Source organism: Mirounga angustirostris, unplaced genomic scaffold (assembly GCF_029215605.1).
Source record: "Mirounga angustirostris isolate CCGP_5_RB_7025 unplaced genomic scaffold, mMirAng1.0.hap1 SCAF_12, whole genome shotgun sequence".
Classification (NCBI taxonomy): domain Eukaryota; kingdom Metazoa; phylum Chordata; class Mammalia; order Carnivora; family Phocidae; genus Mirounga; species Mirounga angustirostris.
The window spans coordinates 84,243,076-84,267,891 of record NW_026991720.1 but is presented as its reverse complement, the minus strand read 5'-3'; the positions used below and the strand labels follow the sequence as shown (position 1 = coordinate 84,267,891).

Below are 24,816 nucleotides of genomic sequence, written 5' to 3'. Positions count from 1 at the left end.
GAACATTTCCATAATAACAAGTTAAACACAATACATACCTTTCCTCTCATTTCTTACCTCTCTGAGATACGTATGACAGAATTCCTCTGCTCAGGTAACAAGACTTAGCATTCATTCACTTACTCATTCAATCAACAAACATTTATTGAGATTGTTCAAGCCACTGAGAATATAATGGTAGGAAAAAACTTGACAAAAATCCCTGTCTTAGTGGAACTTACGTTCAAGAGTAGAGGGGGGAGCACAGACAAAAAAACAAGGTATAAATAGAAAATGTTAAATGACTAAAAGTGCTAAAGCAAAAGAATAAACAGAAAAGGGTAACAGAATGTTTGGGGATGTATTCATTTTCTATTTTTCTGCATAACAACTTGCTACAAACTTAGCAGGTTAAAAGAACATATACATTACTGTGTCATAGTTTCTGTGGGTCCAGGACTCTGGGCTTAACTGGGTCCTCTACTCAAGGCCCCCAAGGTGCCAGCTGGGCTGAATTCTCATGTGGAGAATTAACTGGAGAATAATCCTCTTCTAGGCTCACTTAGGCTGTTGGCAGAATTTAGTTTCTTATGGTTGTACGATGGAGAGCCACGGCTTTTTAATGGCTGTCCACTGGAAGCTGCCTCGGATCCTCAAAGCCTCCCAGTTCCAAAGGACTTCTCACAGTATGGCAGCTTACTTCTTCAAGCTGGTAAGGAAAAGCTCTTGTTCTACCCTGCTAAGATGGAGTCTTATATAATGTAATATAATGATGGGGTGACAGTCCAATACCTTGCCATATAATATAACCTAATCTATAAATGACACCCTGTTACCTTTGCTACATTTTATTTGTTGGAAGCAAGTAACAGGTTCTACCTTCAGCCATTGGGAGTAGGATTCTACAAGGACATGGCTCATTGGGAGCCACCCTAAGCCATGTCCACCACAAGGGGTTGCAATTTTAGACAGGTGGCCAGAGAAGGTGTCCCCTGAGGTCATTTGGGTAAGGACCTGGGAAGGAGAGGGAGAGAGAGTCATGTGACTATCTTGGGGAACATCATCTTCCCAAGAGGAAAAATCAAATGCAGAGCCCCAAGGAATAAAATGCCTGCCATTTTGGGCGCCTGGGTGGCTCAGTTGGTTAAGCGACTGCCTTCGGCTCAGGTCATGATCCTGGAGTCCCAGGATCGAGTCCCACATCGGGCTCCCTGCTCAGCAGAGAGTCTGCCTTTCCCTCTGACCCTTCTCCCTCTCGTGCTCTCTCTCATTCTCTCTCTCTCGCAAAAAAAAAAAAAAAAAAAAAAAATGCCAGGGGCGCCTGGGTGGCTCAGTTGGTTAAGCGACTGCCTTCGGCTCAGGTCATGATCCTGGAGTCCTGGGATTGAGTCCCGCATCAGGCTCCCTGCTCCTTGGGAGCCTGCTTCTCCCTCTGACCCTTCGCCCCTCTCATGTGCTCTCTCTCATTCTCTCTCTCAAATAAATAAATAAAATCTTAAAAAAAAAAAAGCCTGCCATTTTTAAAGAAAAACAGCCTATGTGCTGATGAGAAAGATCAAAGAGAGGGACAAATGGATGATGCAGGGAAAGAGAGAATTGCTGGACTATTGAGTAAGCAAGAAGAATCTAGTGCATATGTGAAGGGGATGGCATTTACTACTGGTACAGACAAGCCATTCATGGTAAAAGGCCTGGAGGCAGAGCATATGAGCACAGATACAAGTGTAGATATGGTGATGGGTATTTCTACTTTCTCAGTGAACTAGGAAGCGAGGTCATCTGAAGAAAGTAAGGGTTAGGGAGGAGGTGTTAGCGATTTGAGGAGAAATGGGAAGGTATAAAACAGCCATTCATGAAAGTGGGATGGGAATGGGTCCATCCCTGGGAATGGACCAGCGAAGGTCAGTCTTTTGGCTTGGCAACATACTCGGCCCACCTGAGGCTAGAGGTCATGAATTTTAAGAGAGACCATTCAGCAAGGGTGGGTGGTTTTCTCCAACCAGAGCCAGCATGTGTGGAGACAAGGCAAGGCATATGCAGAGAGCTAGACTGAGTCACAGTTGTGGTTTGGGTAAGTGAAGGCACAGGAGCAGAGAGGGGGAAGGTGCAATGGAGGGAGTATGGTGAATGGCCATGGAATTTAAGCTAGGTCAGATCCAGCAGGGAGAAAATCAGTAAGGACATAGTTGAATTGAATAGCACCATCAATTAACTGGATCTAATTGACATTGAGAGAATACTCCATCTAGCCACAGCAGGATACTCATTTTTTGCACACTCACATGGAAGGCTTAACCGAGACAGAACACAATCTGGGCCATAAAACATACCTTGACAAATTCAGAAGAATAGAAATCTTGCAAAGCGTATTTTCAGACCACATGGAATTAAGCTAGAAATCAATGGCAGAAAGATATGTTTGGAGGTTTAATAACACATGGGTCAAAGATGATGTCACAAGAGAAATTAAAAAAAGATATTTTGAAATGAGTGAAAACTTACTGTGGTGCAACCAAAGCAGTGCTGAGAGGGAAATTGATAGCAATGAATGCATGTATCAGAAAAGGAGAGAGAGAATCCCTATGGCTGGTTAGATGACAAGAGATTCAAGGCTGGGCATTTTAGGGAAGAGGATGTAGAAGGGGCTGAGATTGGCAGTGAGATGCAAGAGATTCTCATGGAACAAGAGAAATGGTAGAGAAAACAGCTACCACTTGAGAGGCTCCAGGGGAAACAGTATCTGGGGGGAAGTGAAGTTCCGGTGATAGCACACTGGATTCAGGCAAGTTCAGATTTGAAGGCTATGGAGATTTGGCTGGTGATTTTCAGAGGGTTCAGTGGAAGGGCTTGGGGGAAGGAGATCAGAAAAAAGAGTGTCAGAATGGAGTCGGGATAAGAGTTGGGAGGATAAAGGATGCCCAACCAAACCAAGATTAAGGGGCATGATGAGACAAGTTGTTCCAATGTAGGGGCTTGCTGTTGGGGTCTCCTTGGGGGCATAGAATTCTGTTGTCACACTGCTTTGAGGCTGGCAGGAGAGTGGCTTTCCTCTCTGACTCCTGCCCCCAAGACCTGCACAGGGCATTGTTTTTCTAGCAGGGAAAACCATGGACACCCGAGTCCGTCACAGAGAGTGGGGGATGAGTGCTGGGTGGTTAGGATCTTTAAGCGAGTGACATATACGGGGTGTCTTAGTCCAAGAGGGACTGTTGTAGGGATACTCAAGGGAGTAAAGAAGACAGAGAAGAGGAGATTCAGGGAGAAGGGGATTGCGGTTTAGGAGATTGTGCTATGTTTGTTTACCATATGCATGTTAAACACCTTTTCTGTCCTTCAGAAAAGCATGTCGCTGTGGCTCCTAATTTAGTATTTCATCTTTTTGGTAAATCAGTTTCTTTTGTGTCTGTTTTTATTGTTACAGTTGCTGCCTACTCTCTCACTTAATGTTCTGTATTCAAATTCTCTAAAAGAGAATATCCAATCAACTCCAACACCCACTCCACCCATACCATCCTCTCTCCCTTCCTTCCTCACTCCCTTGCCCCACTCTGTCCCTCTCTCCATCCCTGCACCCATTCATCCATTTATGCATTCATTCAACCAGTGTTTACGAAGCACCATGTTTCAGGAACTGTCTTAGGAGACTAAGGTGATAAAAGCAGATAAAGATGAAGTAGTTTACATTGTAGTACATGCAAACAGGAAATAAATAAAAAATAAATGGATGAGGGGTGCCCACGTGGCTCAGTCGGTTAAGCATTGTACTCTTGATTTCAGCTCAGGTCATGACCTCAGGGTTGTGAAATGGAGCCCCACGTTGGGCTGGACCTGGGCATGGAGCCTGCTCAATATTCTCTCTCTCTCCCTCTCCAGCTGCCCCTACCCTCACCCCTCTCTCTCCCTCTCTCTAAGAAAATAAAAAATAAAAAATAAAAATAAATGCATGAGGAGTACTATGGAGAAAAATAAAGCAGAGTAAGGGGGAGAAGAAATACTGAGAGACAAAGACAGATCAGGAAAGATCTCTGACAAAGTGACATTTGCACAAAGGCCATGAAGGAATTGAGGGAGGAAGCCATGCAGATATCAAAAGGAAGAGCTTTCGAACAAAAGAGAAAGAGAAGTTCCAGGAAGAGCAAGGAAATCAGTGTAGCCAAGGAGAGTGGAAGGAAGTGAAGTCAGGTGTATGTGAAGGGGATGATGGACGCTGAGCATCAGCAGGGGAATGACAGGATCTGACTTGTGTCTTATTATAATCAGAGCATTTTATTTAAGTTCTTAAGTGATTAATTTTCTTTCTAAAATTCTCATTAGAAATCTTATATATAATTGTTTCAGCTACGATTCACATCAGTGAAATTCGCCCTTTTTAGTGTAGAGTTCTGTGAGTTTTGACAAATGCATGGAGTCATGTAACTGTCACCACAGTCAAAATAGAGTTTCGCCACCTAGAAAGCTCTCTTGAGCCTCCTTGTGGACAACACCTCCCTGACCCGTAGCCTGTGGCCACCACTATCTTTTCTGGCCCCCAGAGTCATATAAGTGGAACCATCCATTATGTAGCCTTTTGAGCCTGGATTCATCCACCCAGCAGAGTGTGTCAGACATTCACTCATGTTGCTGTGTGTAACAATACATTGGTCTTTTTTATTGCTGAGTAATATTCCAGTGTATGAATTCACCACAATGTGTTATCCATTTACAGGTTGAAGGGCACTGAGTTGTTTCCAGCTTTGGTTTTCTTTGGCAAATGAGAATAAAGCCACTCTAAAAATTCACATACAGGTTTTTATGTGAACATAGGTTTTATTCTCTCTTAGGTAGGTGCCTCAGAGTGGGATTGCAGGGTCATATGGCAAATGCATTTTAACTGTATGAGAAACTGCCAACTGTTTTCCAAAGTGTTGTATCATTTTGCACTCTCACTATCCATGCATGTCAGTTGTAAAATTTTAGTCACTTTAGTAGGTATGTTGTGATACCTCCTTGGGGTTATAATTTACATTTCCCTAGTGACTAATAATGTTGAGCCTGTCTTTTTTTTTTTACATTTCTTTTTCTTTTCTTTTTCAAGTTTTTATTTAAATTCCAGTTAAGGTCCAGTGTGATATAAGTTTCAGGTGTAGAATTGAGTGATTCATCACTCACATACAATACCCAGTGCTCATCACAAGTACCCTCCTTAATACCCGTCACCCGTTTAGCCCATCCCCCACCCACTACCCCTCCAGCAACCCTCAGTGTGTTCTCTATAGTTAAGAGTCTGTTTTCTGGTTTGCCTCTCTCTTATCTTCCCCCCTATGTTCATCTGTTTTGTTTCTTAAATTGCACATATGAGTGAAATCATATGGCATTTGTCTTTCTCTGACTTATTTTGCTTATAATGTTGAGCATATTTTTATGTAATTATTTGCCTTCTGTGTATCTTCTTTGGTGAAGTGTCTACAAATCTTTCATGCCTTTTATAAATTGAGTTATGTATTTTTTATTTTTTGATTTTCAGACTTTTAAAAAATATATTCACTCCTTCATGAAATTTTTGTTTTACAAATATTTTCTACCAGTCTGTGGCTTTTTTTTTTTTTTTTTCTATCTTTAAAAGTGTCTTAAATTGGGGGGTTTTACGGTTAGGTCTATGATCCATTTTGAGTTAAATTCTGTATACAGTGTGAGGTATATTCAAGTACATTATTTTTTTAAAGATTTTTTTTTTTTAATTTATTTATTTGAGAGAGACAATGAGATAGAGCATGAGAGGGGGGAGAGTCAGAGGGAGAAGCAGACTCCCTGCCGAGCAGGGAGCCCGATGCGGGACTCGATCCTGGGACTCCAGGATCATGACCTGAGCCGAAGGCAGTCGCTTAACCAACTGAGCCACCCAGGCGCCCTAAGTACATTATTTTTTTGCATGTGACTAAGTGTTGAAAAGACTATTCTGCCTCCTTTAAATTGCCATTGAGACTTTGTTGAAAATTAATTGATTGTATAAATATGGGTGTGTTTTTGGACTCTCTATTCTGTTCCATTGATCTATGTGTCTGTCATTTGCCAATACCTTACTGTTTTGATTGTTGTAGCTCAGTGGTTCTCAACTGGGGACAATTTTGCCCCCCCTTCCACCCTGCCACACCCCAGGGTATTTGACAATGTCTGGAGACAATTTTGGTTGTCATAATTGTGGGTAGAAGTCAGAGATGTTATTAAATATCCTATAATGCACAAGACAGCCTCCCACCACAAAGAATTATCCAGCCCAAAATATTAATTGTGCCAACATTGAGACATACTGCGTAGCTTTACAGTAAGTCTTGGGATGAGACAGTGTGGTCTTAACAAAAGCAGTTTTGGAGGAGTGGGAGGATATTGCGAGCATATGACGTTGCTTTCCGGATAAAGCTGGACAACATATGTAAAAGTGCTGGGCAACACAGCTCATGCTGACTAAAAGCTAATTTCCTCGGGCCTGGGTGGCTCAGTTGGTTGAGCGACTGCCTTCGGCTCAGGTCATGATCCTGGAGTCCCTGGATCGAGTCCGCATCGGGCTCCTGGCTCGGCGAGGAGCCTGCTTCTCCCTCTGACCCTCCTCCCTCTCATGCTCTCTGTCTCTCATTCTCGCTCTCTCAAATAAATAAATAAATCTTTAAAAATAAAATAAAATAAAATAAAATAATTTCCTCATTGTTTTTACTGCTCCTGACCTTGACCAAGTCTTCTCCTCTTTGCAGTCGCTTCACTGTGACTTCTGCACTTGTGAGGGTCTACAGATTCAATTCTGAAACTCTCACCATGATGTAGTCTCTGTTAATAGACCCCTACTTGTTTCTCCTCTGCATGTACTTGTGGTGCATGGCCTGGTGTAGGGTCTGGTATTTGCTGTCAAAGTATGTTTCCCCTTTGGTCACCTGTTCATTGAGGAGGTGTGAACATCAGCGATGTCTCTTTGTCCACCAAAATCTATCTTCCCAACTCCTTAATGTGGAGTGGTAACTGTCAGACAGCTGCCCAGTCAGGAACTACATTTCCCAGAGTGCTTTGTGTCCAGTTGTGTGGTCATGTGACTAGTTCTCACCAATGGAATGGGATTGGGAGTGACCTGTCATTTGAGTCTTTAATGAGGCAAAAAAAAGGGGGGGCGCTGTACTCCATACCCTTTTTCCCTTTCTGCAGTCAGGCGCCGGGGGCTCTGAGGTTCTAGAGCAGGGCTTCTCAAACTTGTGTGTGTATGAGTCACCCACACCTGGGGATCTTCCTAAAAGGCAGGGCTAGTATCGTGGGTCTTAAGCAGGGCCTGAGAGCTTGTCTTGCTAACAAGCTCCCTGGGGTGGCAGTGCTGCGGATGCTCAGACCACTTTTCAGAAGCAAGGCTTTGGGGAATGGTGGAGTCATAGAATAAAAGGAACATGAGCCTCCGAATCACTAAATAAAGAGAATCTACTTTAGCCGGCAACTTCTGACCTATTACCTGAGTGAGAACTACACCTTTCTGGACAGCAGCTAGTGTTCTGGAAGGTGGTTGACACAATCCACGGCTTCTTTCTGAAAGCATCTTAGCTGAGAATTCAGGACAAAATCATCCCTGGCTGTCCCCAACCCCCTTAGTATGGGTGTGTGTTCCAGATGACTCCTTCATGTTTTAAGAGACCCATACCTCACTTTACTTTAAAACACTACACGCCCTCATACCATTACCTCCTTGATAATGGCAATGGTTAAGAAAAAAAAAATCTTGGCTTTGTATTTGTTGGCTCAGACTAAAAACAGAGAGTGAAATACAGTTTGAGTTGGGCTGTGAATGGTATGGTGGGAAGATTAGTGTAGAGCTGATCATGAGGGTCTTTGATCGTGGGAGGTCAGTACAGAGAGCTCAGGTGGTGACAGGAGCCTGGCCAGGGAATCAAATGGGATCCGTGGTGTCTATCTGTGTGTGTGTCATTGTGAAGAGCTGCGACTGGAGCAGAGAGGCAGAGGGAGTCTGGACCAGTACAAGGCCCCAAAATCCTCAGGGGCCTTTTGCATGCTTCCAGCAAACATTTACAGTGGGGAGGCCAAATTCATCTAAGGAATGCTGACCAGCTGGACACAGTGTGCTAGAATTTAGCCAAGGATATTAGTGGATAATCCCTTCCTGGGTTTTGAGCAAGGATGGCTAGAACAAGAAGGCCTACCCTATCATCGTTGCTCTGGCCGTGACCTTACCTTCCTGAAATAAGAGCTAGGGTCAGATTCTGCTCCAGCCCTGCTAGCTTTGGGATGAGGCTGGGCCTTAGCATGAGCGGGAGAAAGTAAAGGAGAAATAGTTATATGGGCTTATTTTGAATAAAGCACTTGGGTGAGTTGCAGAAGCTAGCTTTCATCCCAAGCAGTTCTCAAATGACAACATCAAGCCACTCTGTCAGTATTTTGTAGAAATAGTAGCGGAATATTTGAGAAAAATTGCAAACTGTCCACTCTGACTAGTCAGGGCCACTTACCGTGTTGAGAGCCATTCTTATTCAAGGGAAACTATATTGGATTTAGAGATGAGGCCATTAAAAAAAAATCCAATTTTCAGCAAGTATTCATTGAGTGCCTATTATATGCTAGGCATCATGAGGGTTGGTCGTAGAAACATGGGATGCGTCTTCAGTCCACACCTGGATGATGGAGGAAAGAGTGGAGGACCTATAAAAGAAGAGTTGCGAGTGTGTGTACTGATCAGACAGGAAAGTTCTTTGCAAAGTTGCCAATGCAGCAGCCAGGGCTCCTGAGTCCTCTGGGAAAGGCTGGCCTCATCCATCTGAGACCGAAGGTCCGGGAGACTGAGCTCAGCGCCAGCAGCCTAGGAGGGCCGGAACCTTCCGCAGAGGATGGAGAGGAAGGGACAGGAGACTAAAGGTCAAGGGACAGAGGCAGGGAGAAGGGAGCAAACACTCTCTAGACCAGAGTGTTATGTACAGGAACAGGTTGTTCTGCCCAATGAAAACCCAGAAGTAGCTTCCTGCTGCCTTTTAAGTGGAGGTTCAAATCTTGGCTCAGGCCTGTTAGGCCCTGTGAGTCCTGGACCCCGTGGCTCTCCAGCCTCCTGCTGGCCAGTTCTCATCCTCCTCTGCACCTCGGGGCGCTGGCTCCTGTGGGACCCTCAGATTTGCCAGTCCTGGCCACGTTCCCCTCCATCCTGGTTTGCAGGGGACGGAGGGATTTGCCGGGACACTGACTCACGGTTTGAAAACAAGGACAGTCCTTGGCAAACTGGGGCATGTTGGTCACCTCGTTCCCTGAGGCTCGGGCTCCTCCATGCAGCTCCTGCCACCACTTTTCTCATCTGACACCTGCGCCCATTCAACCCCTAGCTCGGCCGCCATTTGCCAGGCCGCCCCTCCCACCGCATCAGTCCCCGCAGAGGACCTACCTCTGGCTCCTTCACTTCTCCTTTGTAGGTCTAATTCCAGGAAGCTAGCTTCATCTCCAGTGGTGCTCAAATGCTTCACGCCGGTTTGATGGAGCTCTCCATCTTTAGTCTGTGAGTACTGGCTGGGTGAATATTTCCTTCTGGGTCACCTGAGAGCCCCTCACACTTTGCATGGGAACCATTTACCTTCCTGGGGGTTCGAACACTGTAAGCTCTCTGTGGGGTGGGTTGTGCCTGCCTAGTTCATGGTTACAGCCTCAGACCACGGCACTGTGCCTGGCCCATGGCTAACACCCCATAAATATTGAGACTCTCAGCATCACGGAAAATGTTTACATATCCCTCAGTTGATAGTAACAACAATAAAAAATGTATACATAGCAAATATTTACTCTGTGCCAGGCTCAGGTCAGGGTCCCTGATTATTTCTCAGCCTAGATGATGATTACACATGTGCCTGCTTTAAAACCGAGTAAGTTATCCATAGGTTTTTATGTACTTTGGGGTGTATACGTTATTTCGTCACAATATTGAAATTGGAGTCCCTGGGTATATGTCTGTGTCATGTGCAAGTCCGTGTGTGGGTATACATGTGTGAGTTTGTGTGTGTGTGTGTGTACATATATACACACACATATACACAATACATACACATACGTACTAAATATATATAGTTTCTTGGTCTTTATCCTGTAGCTGCTCATTTGCCCACATGAACTTGCTTTGAGGTACAGCTAAGGGCATCTCCGAGTTGGCAATCCAGATCAAGGAGCAAGAATCCAGGGGTTCCTATTAATAAGAGATAACACGGAAGTAATTGGAAGGTATGCCACTGAGTCTTACGACCCCTGTTAATCTTTAAAGTGTGAAAAGTGTGGCAGACAGGACTATCGGTTTTGAAGTCTTCCTTCTATGAATTTCTTCATGTTCTTTGCAGTTGGACCACTTGCAGCTCACTTTCATTCTCTTCTTAAAGACGGGGATCATAAATTGGCTCACATCTTTCCCGGTGGCTCATGGACTTGAGATAGAAGGCAAATCTTTCCAGAGTCCTTGCTTTCTGTAACAAAGCACTCTGCATGCTGATACTTACATGGATGTATTTATAAGGCGTAGGACATTTCCCCTCCCAAATGATCCCATCTTAGTCAATTACATCAGAATCTCTGGGAGTGAGTCCCAGCAAGGCTCTAGGGAGTTGGTCCCCAAATCTTATCTTAGGCTCAGTCTCTCGTCTGAACTTCATTCTCTTTGGAGTATGTCCGTCTTTTTAGTCTATGCTTATTGGCTGGATGAGTATTTCCATCTGGGTGACCTGAGAACCCCTCACACTTTGTGTATCAAAAAAGTAATGAGGTCCCTTTTAGATCTGGTCCTCCTCCCATCTTCTTTTTCACTCAGGCTTGGAGCCTGGGATGGTCCCTGACTCTGCATCCAGTAAGCCAGAGGCCTGTTGCTTCTCCATCCTCCAGAGCCCTCCCATCTCTCCCCTCCATTCTGGGTGCTCAGGCCTCCTTATCTCTCACATGATGTTAGCACCTGCCAGAGTCTCCCACCTCCGTTTCACCGTGGACAGACCACCAGGACTTCCTTCCACAGCCAAGTGTTGATTTTATCCTTTCTCTGCTCAGAAACCTTTAATAACTCCCAACTGTTCCTAATGGCATTTGTTATCTGCTTGCAACTACCTCTCTTTAATCGAATTCCTCCCTCCCTCCCTCTCTCTCTGTCTCCCTCTCTCTGTCTCCCTCTCTCACATACACACAGAGTCTTGATTAAAATAAACAATTCGCGGCTTCTCTAACACATCTCTAAGTTTCTTAACTCTGACTTTGCTCATGCTGATCTCCCCCTTACACCTCATCTGCCTCTTGAAATCCCACCCACCCTTCAAACCCAATTAAAATGCCACATATCCAGGATGACTTCTAACTGCCTCCAACTATTCCCGCATCCTACCAAATCCCGTATTCCCATGTCACACCCATTCTGTCTTGTGTCAGTTGTCTTGGTCTCCTAACTAGATGGTAGGCGCCCTGAGACTACAGGCTGAGTTCTGTTCCCCGGTCATGTTTTATAGATGGCAGACACTCCACACTTTTTGTAAAAGTTTATGAAGCTATGTTAAGTCGGTTTGTCTTAGGGAACGACCCTGTTAGCACGTGTAGCCCCTGAAATAGTTTTATTTTCTTCCCACAGATTTCTTGGAAAGGATGTATTTTCTCTTGTGTGCATGCTTTAAATATGTTTATTTAAACCTTGCATTTGCAGATTTAACTCATTAATCTATGGCAAACACCTGCCACATAACCCAACGGGCAAAGCCAGTCGTTGTGATCAAGCCAGACAGACAGCCATCACACATTCGATCAGAGAAAGTGCAACTTTATTCTCAAATTCGAATAAATGTGGGTGCTAAGTTTTAGATGGGAACCCTACCAGGGCTTCTGGAGGAAGGAAGGCACTGCCCACTTGAATATTTCTTACCGATGCTATTTTGCTCTCTTTATTCTCTTGCAGGAGGGCTGCATCCTCCAGTTGTCTCTTTGATTTTACACCCCGAGGTAATGTACCCGAGTGAAATGCAGGATCGATGATAAGCTCATCTTGCTTCTCTAATGTAAAGGCTCCTTGCATTGGGCAGGTGACGATGTGGAAACTGGCCGTCCACGGGTTTGAAATGCATAAAAATAGAAGTTGAATTTCTGAAAACGAATTTTGCTGAAGCTCTCCCTGCCTGTGTACCCCCTAAAAAGTCTCTTTGTACCCCGAGAATGTGTGCTCCTCAGTGTGAAGGCAGTTGACCTGGCATGAAATCACATGGATACACCTTGTTAGGGTTTTAGAAAATTGACCTTCCACCCAAGAAGGAAAGTCAAAGGTCACTTTGTTGCTTCACAAGATTCCCAGGTTCTTGCAGGTGAAATCGCTCTCTGAGAGGCAGTTTCATCAAAGAAAAAATCCCATCAAACTATTGGAACTCTTAGAAACCCAGCTGACTCTCAGGGGTGGTTGCAGTACCCTCCCCTGAGTGGTCGGACACGCTTAAGTTTTTATGGAGTCCCTGATAACTGAGCTGTCTGGGTGATATGCCACCCAATGCCCAGCAAGGGTTCGGTTTAATTCTGGGATGGTGCTCTCTTGTTTATACCCAAATGCCTACCACCATAGCATTGCCACCAGTAATCATAACCATACCCTTTACCACATTTAATTGGTACCCTAAATGAACTAGACACAATGCAGAACTCATCATGAGACTTAGTACCCTTACTATTATTAGCCTTGGAAAGCATTCATGTGATTTTACAGATATCCTGTCTGGCACTAAGGCTGTCTGAAAAAGAATCTTTGTTCAGTCCAAATTCTGCGGCAATTAGGTCATTTGATTTTGCCACGAGTTTGGCCTGAGAAAGAGTCCTATGGATAGGACAGGGCAGACTCACCTTTGGAGAGCCCCATGCTTAGTTTGGGGCAAACTCATCAAGAACGAATAATAAAATTTCAAATGGCTTCAGTTTGTTCAGCCTCACAACAAACCACCTCTAGTGCAAGAACAGTGATCAGGTTTCTGGCAGAGGGCCTCACACTCAGAATACACATTTGAAGTTATTCCAGGCATGTTTGGACGTAAGAGCCACACGCTTTTCCATCTCTGGGGTCTGTACGATCCACTGCTTGGAAGGTGAATCAGACCCTGATAAAAGCAAGCGAGGGGTCCTCTGCTGAAGGTCTGGCTGTTGTTCCAAGCCAGAGGCTGCAAATTGGTGGGCTGTGGGCCAGACCCGGTCTGCAGATGGTTCGTGGTGGTAGTGTTTTGTCTTCTTGTTCAGTGTTTCTTGAAAAACGTGAATTAAGCTTGTCAAACTACAAAACCTACAAAATTTCAAATAAAAGGCTGATTTTTTTTCTTCTCTTGAGACACTGAGAGGCTATTCCACAGTGGACTTGGCCCTGACAAAATGACAGCTTTAGAGGAGGGACATGCTTGTCCGTTGGCCCCGTCCCTACCTGGCTGTCTTCATTTTTTCATACTTCCTGCCTGATCTTGGAGCTATTTGGTTCATGGTAAGGCCCTTTTCCAGACCAGGTGCCTCACTGGCCTCATCGTGCTCCTGCTCTGTCCCTATCCTAAGCCCTTTGGACTCTGATTTCTCATCTTTTTGATGTCCTAATGATGTTTATATTTTTTCTTTCAAAATAGTAATTAGCCGTGCATCATTAATATTTACACCCCATTTTGCTAACCACATTGTTTTATAAGTCTTGTGCTTTTTCAGCGTGCACTGGGCCTTCTTTGATTCGTTCATAAAGAATGACATGGATTTATTACAAATACCTGAACTTTTGTGCTTGATTTCACACTTCATGTCAGCTTCTTCCCTTTTCTAAAAGTGACACATGCTTAATTTTAAAAAAAATTAACAGTGGAGTAAAAATGGTCAGTTTGGCGATGTTAGGCCCCCTACTGATATCAGTGGGCGGTCCCAACAAGACTAGGATTGAAAACTGTTTCTTGGGATTATTATCTCTGTGATAGCGGGCTTGTCATCCTCCAAGTACTCCACAGACCTCTCTTCTCCCCCATGTGTGGACTGTAATACACTGCAGAGGGCATATTCAGCCTTTCATTCTGGATCTCTACACTACTGTTCACTAAATGTTGGCTTCTGCATAAACTCCTTGGGATTTTACATGAAAAAATTTCAGAATTAAAAGGAAAAAAATGTGATGGGATTTATTGTTGATTGATACCTGAAATCCTTTTTTGAAAAAAAGGCACAGTATCAATCAGGGTAGCAAGCAACAGAAACATACTGCCAGTTCATGGGGATGTAGTTAGCTGACAGGCAACCAGAGTGTCTTTGAGAAAACTCTCCATTTATTTGGCGGTGGGGTGGGGTGGGGTGGGGGTGTGTGTGGAATTCAACAGGTTTTTTTGTTTTTTTTGTGTGTTTTTTTTCCCCGTATAATTCCACTGCATTTAGATTCGAGTTTGAAAAAAAGTCCTGTTTGGGGGCACTGAATTTCCATTCTAAAAAAAAAAAAAAAAAACTACGAAAACCGCAGTTTAAAAAAATTAACTCCCAGTAATTACTTTCTTCAAATTAACACACAGCCTATATAGTTGGAAAAAGAAAAGGATTTTGGATATATATTTTATTTGACAGTGTTTTAGAATATCATACAGTAAACAAGATTTCTGTAAAAGTTAATTTATCCATAGTGGTGCGTTTCATAAAAATAGTTGCTCACTTACAGTCTTTCTGTGACTATTAATACATGGAATTATATTTATAGAGATACAGCTGTACAGGGTAAATTCACAGCTAACACTACACAGAAATATTATTTGGAATGGAATTTAGATGATGTGCTGTCTTCACAGGTTATGGATTACAGCCGCATAAAGCAATTACTGCACAAGTAGTAGACTGTGAACTGTGCAAATTAGAGTTTATGCAAGCGTAATCTCAACTTTTTTATCCTTTTGTAACACATGGAAAATAAAGGTCAGAGGATACAGTACTGGGACGTGCAGCTACACTACAGAAGCATTGTCCAAAACCAGATTCAATAAATTAATGGCAAACTATACTGGATTTCTAGTCCAGGGGAGAAAGACTAATTGAGATTAAACCAAAAGTATTGTAAACTGCTACATGTGTTTGTTTGTGCTTTTGTTTATGATGAATGGATTCCATTTTTGGAAATTGCTTTTACAAGCTGCAAGATTCTTCACTTGAGGCTTTCAACCATTTTCTCCTCTTGTCAAACAACTAAACTACTCCTATGCCTGATGGAAATTAAATGGCTAGCGCTCAGGTTACTGCAATTTACAGAGAAGCAAAGAGTCAACGGAGGGAGGCTATTATGTGTGACCTTGGGTGATGGACTTGATCTCCCGTTCTACTTATTTGACTACAAGTTCAGGGAGGTGAGGCTTATTTGCATTTGAACTCCTGTAAGGGCCAGCATCTGGGAAGGATGAAACCTCATTCATTCAGGACAAATTAAAGAGAAACTGCCCTCAGAAACAGTTTGCCTTTTAATATGTGTAGCTACAAATAAGTACCAATGGATAATTAACTGAAGGTAACATTTTACAAAGGAATATTAAAAGGGCAGGGAAGAAAGGCAAGCCTTAGAATTTTAGTAGGGGATCAACCACAGATCCACGGAAGATAAACAGAAACATCTAGAGGTTGCTAAAGAAATTTAAAAAATGGCAAAGAATACAAAGACAAGCAAACCAAATGAAAATAAAAGGAGAAAGGATAAGGAAAGATAAAGCAGAAAAGAACGCTAAAAGGTTTACATTCTTTTATGAAAATAAATTGGCCATTATAAGATTTTTTAATATTAGGGATTCATTATAATCTGAGAAATATAGGAGAAACCCTTTGCTCTGTCAAAGTGAAAATGAAGTAACGGAAAGAGGATTTTAAAAAAGACAGTAAGTGTCAAAGAAGCTACTATCTTTGCTAGCCTGAGACAATAGGAAAGCCTTTTCATAAAGGAACTGCAGCGTTGCCAATCTTGACTGAACAAATTGTGGTCCTTCAATTATAAAATGCACATTTTAGATGAAAACCAATTAAGATCTATGAGCTAAACTGCAAAATTCTGACTTACGGCAATCTGCTCCCTAAGATACAATGTTTTTAAACCTTTTTTTTTTTCTACCACTGAAAATGTACAGAAATATGATTTGATCACAGAAATGGCAGTAAAAATGGCATCACACCAATGAATTCACTAGATTTCTAACTCGTCCTGCAGTATGCAGGGAACGTTGCTGCTAATACCGGTGATGGATGCCACGGGTGAGCCATGGAAACATGTTACGGGCGAACAGTTCCGAATGTTTCAAAGAAACCTTTTAACCCCTGTCTAGATATGTCGAGAACAATTTATTTACAACTCTTTAGATCAATTAAAAGATATAATCTTGTCTCAGTTTCCGCTTGCTCCGTGCAGTTTGATTTTTAAGGCGATATTCCAGTTCGTGATTGCTCTTAACTTGTCCAGTTTCTTGATATTAGAGTTTGGATGGCATCCAAATCCTTCATGCAGTGGGGGTAAATTTTTTTTTTTTCTTTCTTCCTTCCTCTTCTTTTTTTTTTTTTTAACTAAAGCTACACTGCACTGTCTCTCTCTGATGTTCTTCACGTTATTTTGGTTCTTCCATAGCTGCCCAAGCCCCCCCAATGGAACCGGGGCCTTTAGCATCAGTTTGGGTCTGCGCGTGGACGCTGTACCGCCCATGCTCGCCGGACACGTGGGACTTCACGTCGATGCTCCCAGGCCTCGGTGGCTCGTGGATCTACGCGTGTGACAGTGAAAATAAATTAAAACGCCGTGAGACGGAACCTAGGACGAACGGCCTGCAGGCGTCCAGGCGGGGCGGCGGGCCGCTGCCGCGCGCCTCATCTGCCCGCAGCCGAGGCGCCGGGCTTCAGGACGCCCGGCAGCCTGTCGGAGCCGGGCACTTTCCAAGGCCCGGGCGCCACGGCGGCCCTGCGCGGCGGGGCGGGCCCCGCGGGCCGCGCGCCCGGCCCTCGGGGCCCCGCGCGCGCGCCCGCCCGGCCCTCGGCCTCCCGCGCGCCGGGCCGCTCGGCGCCACCGCCACGGCCCGGGCCCGCGCACGCAGGCGCGGCCCCGCGGCCCTCGCGCCGGCCGAGCTCGGGGCCCGCCGCGGCGCGGGGCGCCTCCTTCCCGCCGGGCCGCGCCGCGTCCGCCGCGTCCGCCGCCGCCGCGGGCCCGGGCGCCCTGGCCTCCGAGGAGGGCCTGCCGGCCTCGGGCCGCCCCTGGCCGCCGGGTGCCTCCTCGAGCCTCGGCCGGGCGGCCCTCTGCGGGCTCGCCGAGCGCTCCCTCTGCTCCCCGAGGCGCTGCTTCTTCTGGCCGCCGGCTGAAAGCTCCTTTGGTTTCCTAACGTCGTGCTCCCTTTTGACATCCCAAGCTGGGTCTGGGCCTATCTGGTGGGAAGGGTCGGAGGGTGGGGCTGGATGTGATGGAGAGAATGGAGGGAGGACGTCTTCGAGGGAGACGCCTACTTCCGGCAGGCCTGGGGAGGCGGCGGCGGCAGAACTCCAGCAGCTGGGCTCGTCTGCGGACAGGAAGACAGGCGTTAGGGGCCGCGCCGCGCAGCCCTTCCGCCTCCCGCGCCCTCTCGCTGCGCAGGGACGAGCGCAGGCGGCCGGGGCCGACTGCTTTCAAGGGCCCAAGCCACCGCCGCTCCCACCCTCGCTGCCAACGGGGCAGCCGGCCGCACCCCCGGGGCGCTCTGTGTTCACCTCCCGCCGCCAGACCTCTTTACCCCGCCTCCTTCCCGCCGTGACGAATCGGGTGGGCATCGCTAAGGCCCCGCCTAGTCCATCCCGCGCCCTGGCGCCTTCTCACTCCCTGGGGTGTGTGCATGTCTGGCTTGGCAGCACTTGAATCAGTGGTTCTCAAACTCGACGACACGCCTGGATCACCTGGGGTGGCTGTGAAAAATACAGATTCCCCGGTGCCCACTTCCAGAGACTTCAGCAGCGCGGGGCCCAGGAATTCCCCTGCATTTTGAACAGGCACCGGATGATTCTGAGGAGGGTCCGAGAACCAAGCTTTGAGAAACACTGGTCTGAGTCTTCTGGAGGAAGTTGGAACCGTGCCTTTCAACCATGAGGTGTCACTCAAAGCATAATTAGCTACCCCAGAGACTCAGAATTTGGCTTAAGTCATCAAAAAACATTTACTGTTGTCTTTTAGAAATCGTTGTCCTTAATTCTTTTCAGTAGTTCTGACGTTATAGCAGGGCCAGACTAAGATAAATGATTCTTTCTAGGAAGCCTAGTTTCAACATTTATTTGGGGTCTCAGATCTCCCTACTTTGAGAAATGACTTGAGACCGTTTACAACAAAACACAAAAGAGAATGATAAAAATGAGAAATGATTTTTTTTTTTTTTTTTAAACTAGTCAGAAGCCAAGTAGGAGGACATACGTGTTAGGAATCTGAGATGGGTTAGTTACTACTATGAGCACCAACATTACTCTTGAGTTTCTAGCCACTAAATCAAAATTAAAGCAGGAAAATCCAATACAGTCATCCCTTGATATTTCTAAGAAATACGTCCCAAGACCTTTGGAAATCCTCAAATTTTGGAAGATCTTTCTAGAGTGTAAGTTCTCTTCACAGAATTGGCATGCGGTCATGAGTGGGAACAAAGAAACCACACTGGTATCTGAATGCTGGGTGGCAGGAGAGGCTCCTCACCAGCTCAGAGAGTCAGCCCCACACATCAGCCTCAGTGCCTGTGAATCCCTTCCTGCCGCTGTAACATTATATGTCGCCGACAATTAGAGGCCCTTATTCAGACTCAGTCTGTGAATGGTTAAAATTTGAGGATTCTTATCTGGTACTTTTGATGCTGATTTATAAAGAGGTAAGGAGAGGAAGAAGGCAGTGGGGTTGATAGGTCCAATAATTCTGGGCCACCCATACAATATCACATCAGTTATAAAAGTTACTCCTTTGCTGTGAAATTTGAATGGAGTATGTAGGGCACATTGTTCTTCTCTTCCTTCTTTTCATAGATGTATCTATTATCATGTTCACATAGTGAGAAAAAAGTCCTGGAAAAGCATCAGAAGACCCGGAATCTAATCCTGCCTCTGGCATTTACCAACATGTGATTTTGGATCAACTAGTTGATCTCTCTGAGCCTCATTTTCTCCTTTTATAAGGTGAGGATGAAATGTTTACCTCGTAGAGGTGAGACATGCACTTTCAAAGGGAAGAGCACTTTGCAATGGGAGGATTATGAGCATTTTTTACACACAGTTGAGCCACATTTCTTTTCTGTGTCCCAGGAGCTGCCTACTTACGACTGGGCCACATTAACTAGCATACTGGTAGGTGAGGTTTTGAGTAAGTGCAGTAAACCAGCCATTCCCAAATGCTGTAATTCTCAGGTGTGCTTTTGCTCTACTACTTCAAGGAATATTCAAGGGGCACCTGAGTGGCTCAGTCGTTAAGCCTCTGCCTTCAGCTCAGGTCTTGATCCCAGGGTCCTGGGATCGAGCCCCACATCGGGCTCCCTGCTCTGCGGGAAGCCTGCTTCTCCCTCTCCCACTCCCCCTGCTTGTGTTCCTTCTCTCACTGTCTCTCTCTCTGTCAAATAAATAAATAAAATCTAAAAAAAAAGAGAAGGAATATTCGAAAATCAAATGCAAATGTTTTCGTTGAAAGTTGGAGTATGTTCTGCTTCTGGCTGGGCTAGAATTTGAAAATCAAACTGTTATAGCAAAATGATAGATCGTGGCAACTCCATCATACAGGAAGATATTGCCTGAAAGAGTTAACAGCGATCTTCAAAAGGCCTCACTAGAGGGGAGCTGTGCAATGGTAGTATCTAACTTGGACCATGGTAATGCTGTTTCACATTTTAATATCTTTTCCCAACACCGTCCCCCTCCCCGCCTCTGCCAATTCCATCACGTGTGGCCGAGTCAATTAGCTAGCCTGGCATTACTGTGAGATACAGGGAGGTTGATATTATTCACACCATTTCCTGAAGGAGGAACTGAAGCAGAGAGAGGTTAAGTAATTTGACTAACATTACAAAATGGGTCAGCCAAGAATAAAACATCGGGTTTCTTTACTCTCTTTTACATACTGAGAAAGTTTTCCTAACATGTTGCCTTGCAAATAGGATCAAAGCGTGGGACATGGACATGCTCAGTGGCCCTGCGGTCCAACAGGAACTAGACCCCATCGTCACTGAACAGAATGGTTAGCATCTATTTCTGAACATCTTACTCTTGACAGTAAACTAGAAGGTGAAATCATTCAAAATGCAAAGACACAAAAGAATCGCTCTTATTGTAAAAAGATTTCTCAAGTATTTGTTTATAGATCAGTAAATTCGTAGTGGGAGAAACTGAAAGCTAAAATGTCCCAAGCCACGACTGACTGAGAGTATTAGTCAGAAGTTAAAATGAACTGAATCTTAAAAGTAACATGATTTAAAGGATGGGCATTTATATAAGTGGTTTAATAGTTTTCATTTCTCTGCACTCTTTCCTTATTTCCCCATCTCGGTGAGTGGCACAGCTGTCACTGGGAGTCATTCTTGATTCCTTTCTCTCCCTCACCTCACAAATACCATCCACCTGCAAGGCTTATTCGTCTTAGCTTCAAGTATATGTGGACTCCGTCAATTGAGGTGTGCCTTCCCTTTCACCACCCGAGGTCCAGGGCAGTCCCTAGAAGGATGCAACCAGTGTGGGCTGCCCAAGATAATCACAGTCAAAAGAAGGCCATAGTGTGGACATCTTTCATAAACCCTTGGCGATACTGTTAGAGAATTCAAAAAATGAATTTCAGTGTTGTTCAGACTTGAGAAGTTAAACGTAGGAGACTGTGAACCTGAGCTCAGAGCTCAGGACAGCTAACCTAGTTACCCTACCCAAGGGATGGGCCTGCCAAGCTACTGTTTCTCCCAGGGGCTGCTCCAGTAACTCACTCTTCTCTTTACCCCTGGTCTTGCCTACCTCTAATGATTCTCCATACAGCACCCACAACAATCTCTTTGCGACACAAATTAGATCATGCCATTCCTTCGCTTAAAACTTTCCGGGGATTCTTAACTGCTATGAGATTAAAATCCACAAAAACCTGCATGATCTGGCCCCTGCCAGCCTCCTCAGCTTCATCTCTATTTATTCTCTGTTCTCCACCCACACTGGTCTCCGTTCAGTTCCTAAATGCACCAAGCTCATTCTCTATTCTGGGATGTCATTGCTGACTCTTCTGCCCAGAAGGTTCTCTCCCCAACTATTCATATGGTGGGTTCTTTTTTTATTCTTTAGAACTCTTAAATATCACCCCAATCCAAGGTAGATCTTCTGCTGTCCTCCAGAGCGTCTTGTTTTTATTTCCTCATAGTACTTATCATTGGTCATTATATATCTGCCTGCTTATTCAGTTGATATCAGTTTCAACAGCTAGATCGCAAACTTCAGGAGGGCAGTGGCCACAGTGGTCTTGTTCATCACAGTGGGATTTACTGCCTAGCATGGGGTTCGACACAGTAATAAGTGCTCAGTGAATATCTGAGGAACGCATCAATCTGTTCCACAAATAGAAATGGAGGACTTGAAACCAAATGCCTACTTGAGCAAATACGTCAGAGCAGCTCTTCATTTAGAGAATAATCAGCAAAAGCAGGTTTGTATCTATGACTTCTGTCAGTTTCCAGAGGGAGGATGGTGGTGAAATGCTAGTGAGTATTTGAAGTGGGAGGGGAAATACATTTGGGGCAGGAGTGCAGAGGGAGGATGCCAGCAACAGAAAGGGCACTGGGAAGAGGTCTTGGCTTTTGTCAGCAGCCCCTGGGGTGGAGAGAGAGAGAGAGAGAGAAGCTCTGGATGGAAAACAGGCAGTTAAGTTCCCCGGACTTTTAACAGATGTTCTTTCCCTTGTTAATCTTCTCAGCCATGATGATGTAATGACTTTGCTTAAAGGAGCTTCATCTCTGGGGACTCATTAGTCAATGTGCCAGTGAATGTTCAGATGCACTACAGGCAAGATAGACCCTAAATATCTCACACTCTGGTGGGGGGAGAAGCAGGTCCCTGTCCTAAGTTAGGATCAGGTTTCTTCCCCTTCTTGTTGATTCTCCCAGTTTGGATCTATCCTAGATCCTAGGATTCTATCCTGGAAAATAGGCTGGTTAATACATAATATATATGAATAGTATATATGTACAGAAATCACACACACACACAAATATACTATTCTCTTTGAGTTAAAAGATGTATGACCTCTTGAATTAATTTGTAGGAACTTAGCAATATGAAACATAAAATGTAGTCTTCCGCTATGTAATCTTGCTATGCCTGAGATTAAAAAACAAACCAAAAAACCTCATCTCCTGTGTTTCAACAGCTTGTTTCTTTATGGAATATAATCAAGTGACAGTAACCAGAGAGGTGACCCACTAGGAATAGACTACTTATTGCAGTAAATAAGTATCTGCATTATTGGTTTTCCTAGGTGGCTCTTATCTCCAGCAAAAAGTTGTGCAGAGGAAAATGGAACCGGAATCAAGGAAGAGTTCACTTTATCTTGGGCTGAAGGCTGAGGGAGACCGGTCAGAAGAGAGCCAGGGACTGCTGCAGGGGAAGGAGGGCCTGTCTCCTGCCCCCCATCTCACCTCATAGCCCGAGGGCTTCCAGCTCTGGGCTGATTGGTCCCCCAAGGCCCTGCACTGCCCTCCTCCTCCCAATACAGGGCTGGGACGCAGAGCCTAACGGCTGCCTTTTGGATAAGGGTGCTCAGGAAGGTAACAATAGTATTACCACTATTGTATGACTAATAATGGTAACAGCTAACATTGAGTGAGGCTCTTTCTAGATACCAGTTACTCTTCTAATGTGTTTACCCACATGTAAATTGTACATTTTACAGATGAGGAAACTGAGGCACAGAGAGGTTAAGTAACTTGTTCCAGGCTTACGTAGCTTGTCCGGGGTGGAGCAGTTGAATGACTTTCTCAGTTGGGTGATGTTCTACAAACTCAGCTGAAACACTGTCACTAGAGACTCCTTTGCTATTCTCTATTTTTTTTTTTTAAGATTTTATTTATTTATTTGAGAGAGAGTGAGAAAGAGCACAAGCTGGGGGGGGGGGGGTGCCGGCAGAGTGAGAGGGAGAAGCAGGCTCCCCACCGAGCAGGGAGCCCGATGTGGGGCTTGATCCCAGGACCCTGGGACCATGACCTGAGCTGAAGGCAGACGCTTAACGACTGAGCCCCCCAGGCGCCCCGCTATCCTCTATTTTGATTGTGAAATGGGACTCATCTCTTCTTCTGGGGTAGTATCCTAGAAACCTCCATCAAAAGTGATTCTGCCAGAGGCAGATCCATCATTATTCTAAATGGAGGCTCTGATTGCCATTTGTGTCTGAACCTTGGACACAGAAAGGGCCGTCACCACGGTGAGGGTGTTAAATTTGTGAACATGCTGGGAACATGAGCTGGAATCAGAGGATAAGGAAATTAGATTTCTTAAGGGCAGGGATAAGACTATATTTTTTAAAAATTTCCCTCACAGTGTCACACTTTGACCTGGACTGAACTGAAAATACTCCTAGTAGGTATTGGAAACACTGAGTCAGTTCAAGGCCTACTTTTACTGCTCAAATGAATGAACTTACTCTGCAAAGAGATCCAGGGATTTGGTAAGTGTTCCTCCTTCTTATAAAAACCTTTCCTGTTGCAACCTACAGTTGGCTGGGCTGGAGAATACTGATGTGATTATACTGAACTATATTTTCTTCTAATTTAGGATATTACAGGAAAATATAAAAAATGACTAGAGTAGATCAAAGGACAGTAATGTGAAGTCATTTGGTGTTCAAAAGAAAAATCTTTTTTTTTTTTTTTTTAAAGATTTTATTTATTTATTTGACACAGAGAGAGGCAGCGAGAGAGGGAACACAGCAGGGGGAGTGTGAGAGGGAGAAGCAGGCTTCCCGCCGAGCAGGGAGCCTGATGTGGGACTCGATCCCAGGACCCTGGGATCACGACCTGAGCCGAAGGCAGACGCTTAACGACTGAGCCACCCAGGCGCCCCCAAAAGAAAAATCTTTTAAGGATGGGTCCAAGCCATAATGGTTCATTTGGATCTGTTCAACCATCACGAAGGTGATTGCTTTTTGTAACAAAATACAAAGAAAGATGTGCCTTTAAAAAACTTCTGAACAAATTAATGATTTTCCTTTGCTTTTTGCTCTTTCTGAAGCACTGTTTCCTGTCTGGAGGCATTGTTAATGGCATTCAAACATGTATTTGTGTCACCTTTGTTACCAGAGAGATGTGAACGAGGTGTTCTAAACATCAATACCTTTAAAAATTGTGACCGTATTTGCTTATCTTTGCTTCATGTTTATACTCGTTCTGAGAGCATAATCAAAGGTACAGCAGTAAACCTGTGGCAAACTTGACCTCCAGGGGTGAAGGGGCAAATCTCAGGGCTAATGGTCCTATTGATGATGGGGCTACCATTTACCGAGGGCTTCATCCATCACAGGAACTGTGCCAGGTGGGTCCTACACATGATCCTTTAATCCTCACAACAGCTCTGGGCAATCCAATGCTATTATCCCCACTTCATAGATGGGGAAACTGAGGTTTAGATACATTAGGCAATGTGCCAGGGCCACCCAGCTGATAAGTGAGAATGGACAACTGACTACATAACTCCAGAGCCCAGGCCCATAACTACATAACTGATGGACAACTAACTACATAACTCCAGAGCCCAGGCCCAAGCCACTACTCTATTTTGGTACTTTTTAACTTCTTCCACATCAGGACCCATGTAGAAAAATATATTACTTATATATTTTTATACATAATAAATATACATATATATATTTAAAATACATTTAGTCAGTGC

The 24,816-nt window shown here is 44.7% G+C and overlaps 1 protein-coding gene across 3 annotated transcripts in view; it reads right to left on the bottom strand.

Moving 5' to 3' along the window:
• The window catches only part of MAGI2 (membrane associated guanylate kinase, WW and PDZ domain containing 2), a 1,357,869-nt gene that overhangs the window by 6,874 nt on the left and 1,326,179 nt on the right, over positions 1-24,816 (bottom strand). For 2 of the 3 annotated variants that reach the window (XM_054505318.2, XM_045864809.3), the window contains one exon: positions 14,493-17,477. The exons of the other annotated variant lie outside the window; for it this stretch is intronic. In XM_054505318.2, coding sequence (XP_054361293.1) covers positions 16,798-17,477 — 680 coding nt within the window. In that variant the 3' untranslated portion in view covers positions 14,493-16,797. Of the gene's footprint in view, positions 1-14,492; positions 17,478-24,816 lie in introns of those variants that run through there. 3 annotated transcript variants of the gene reach the window in all.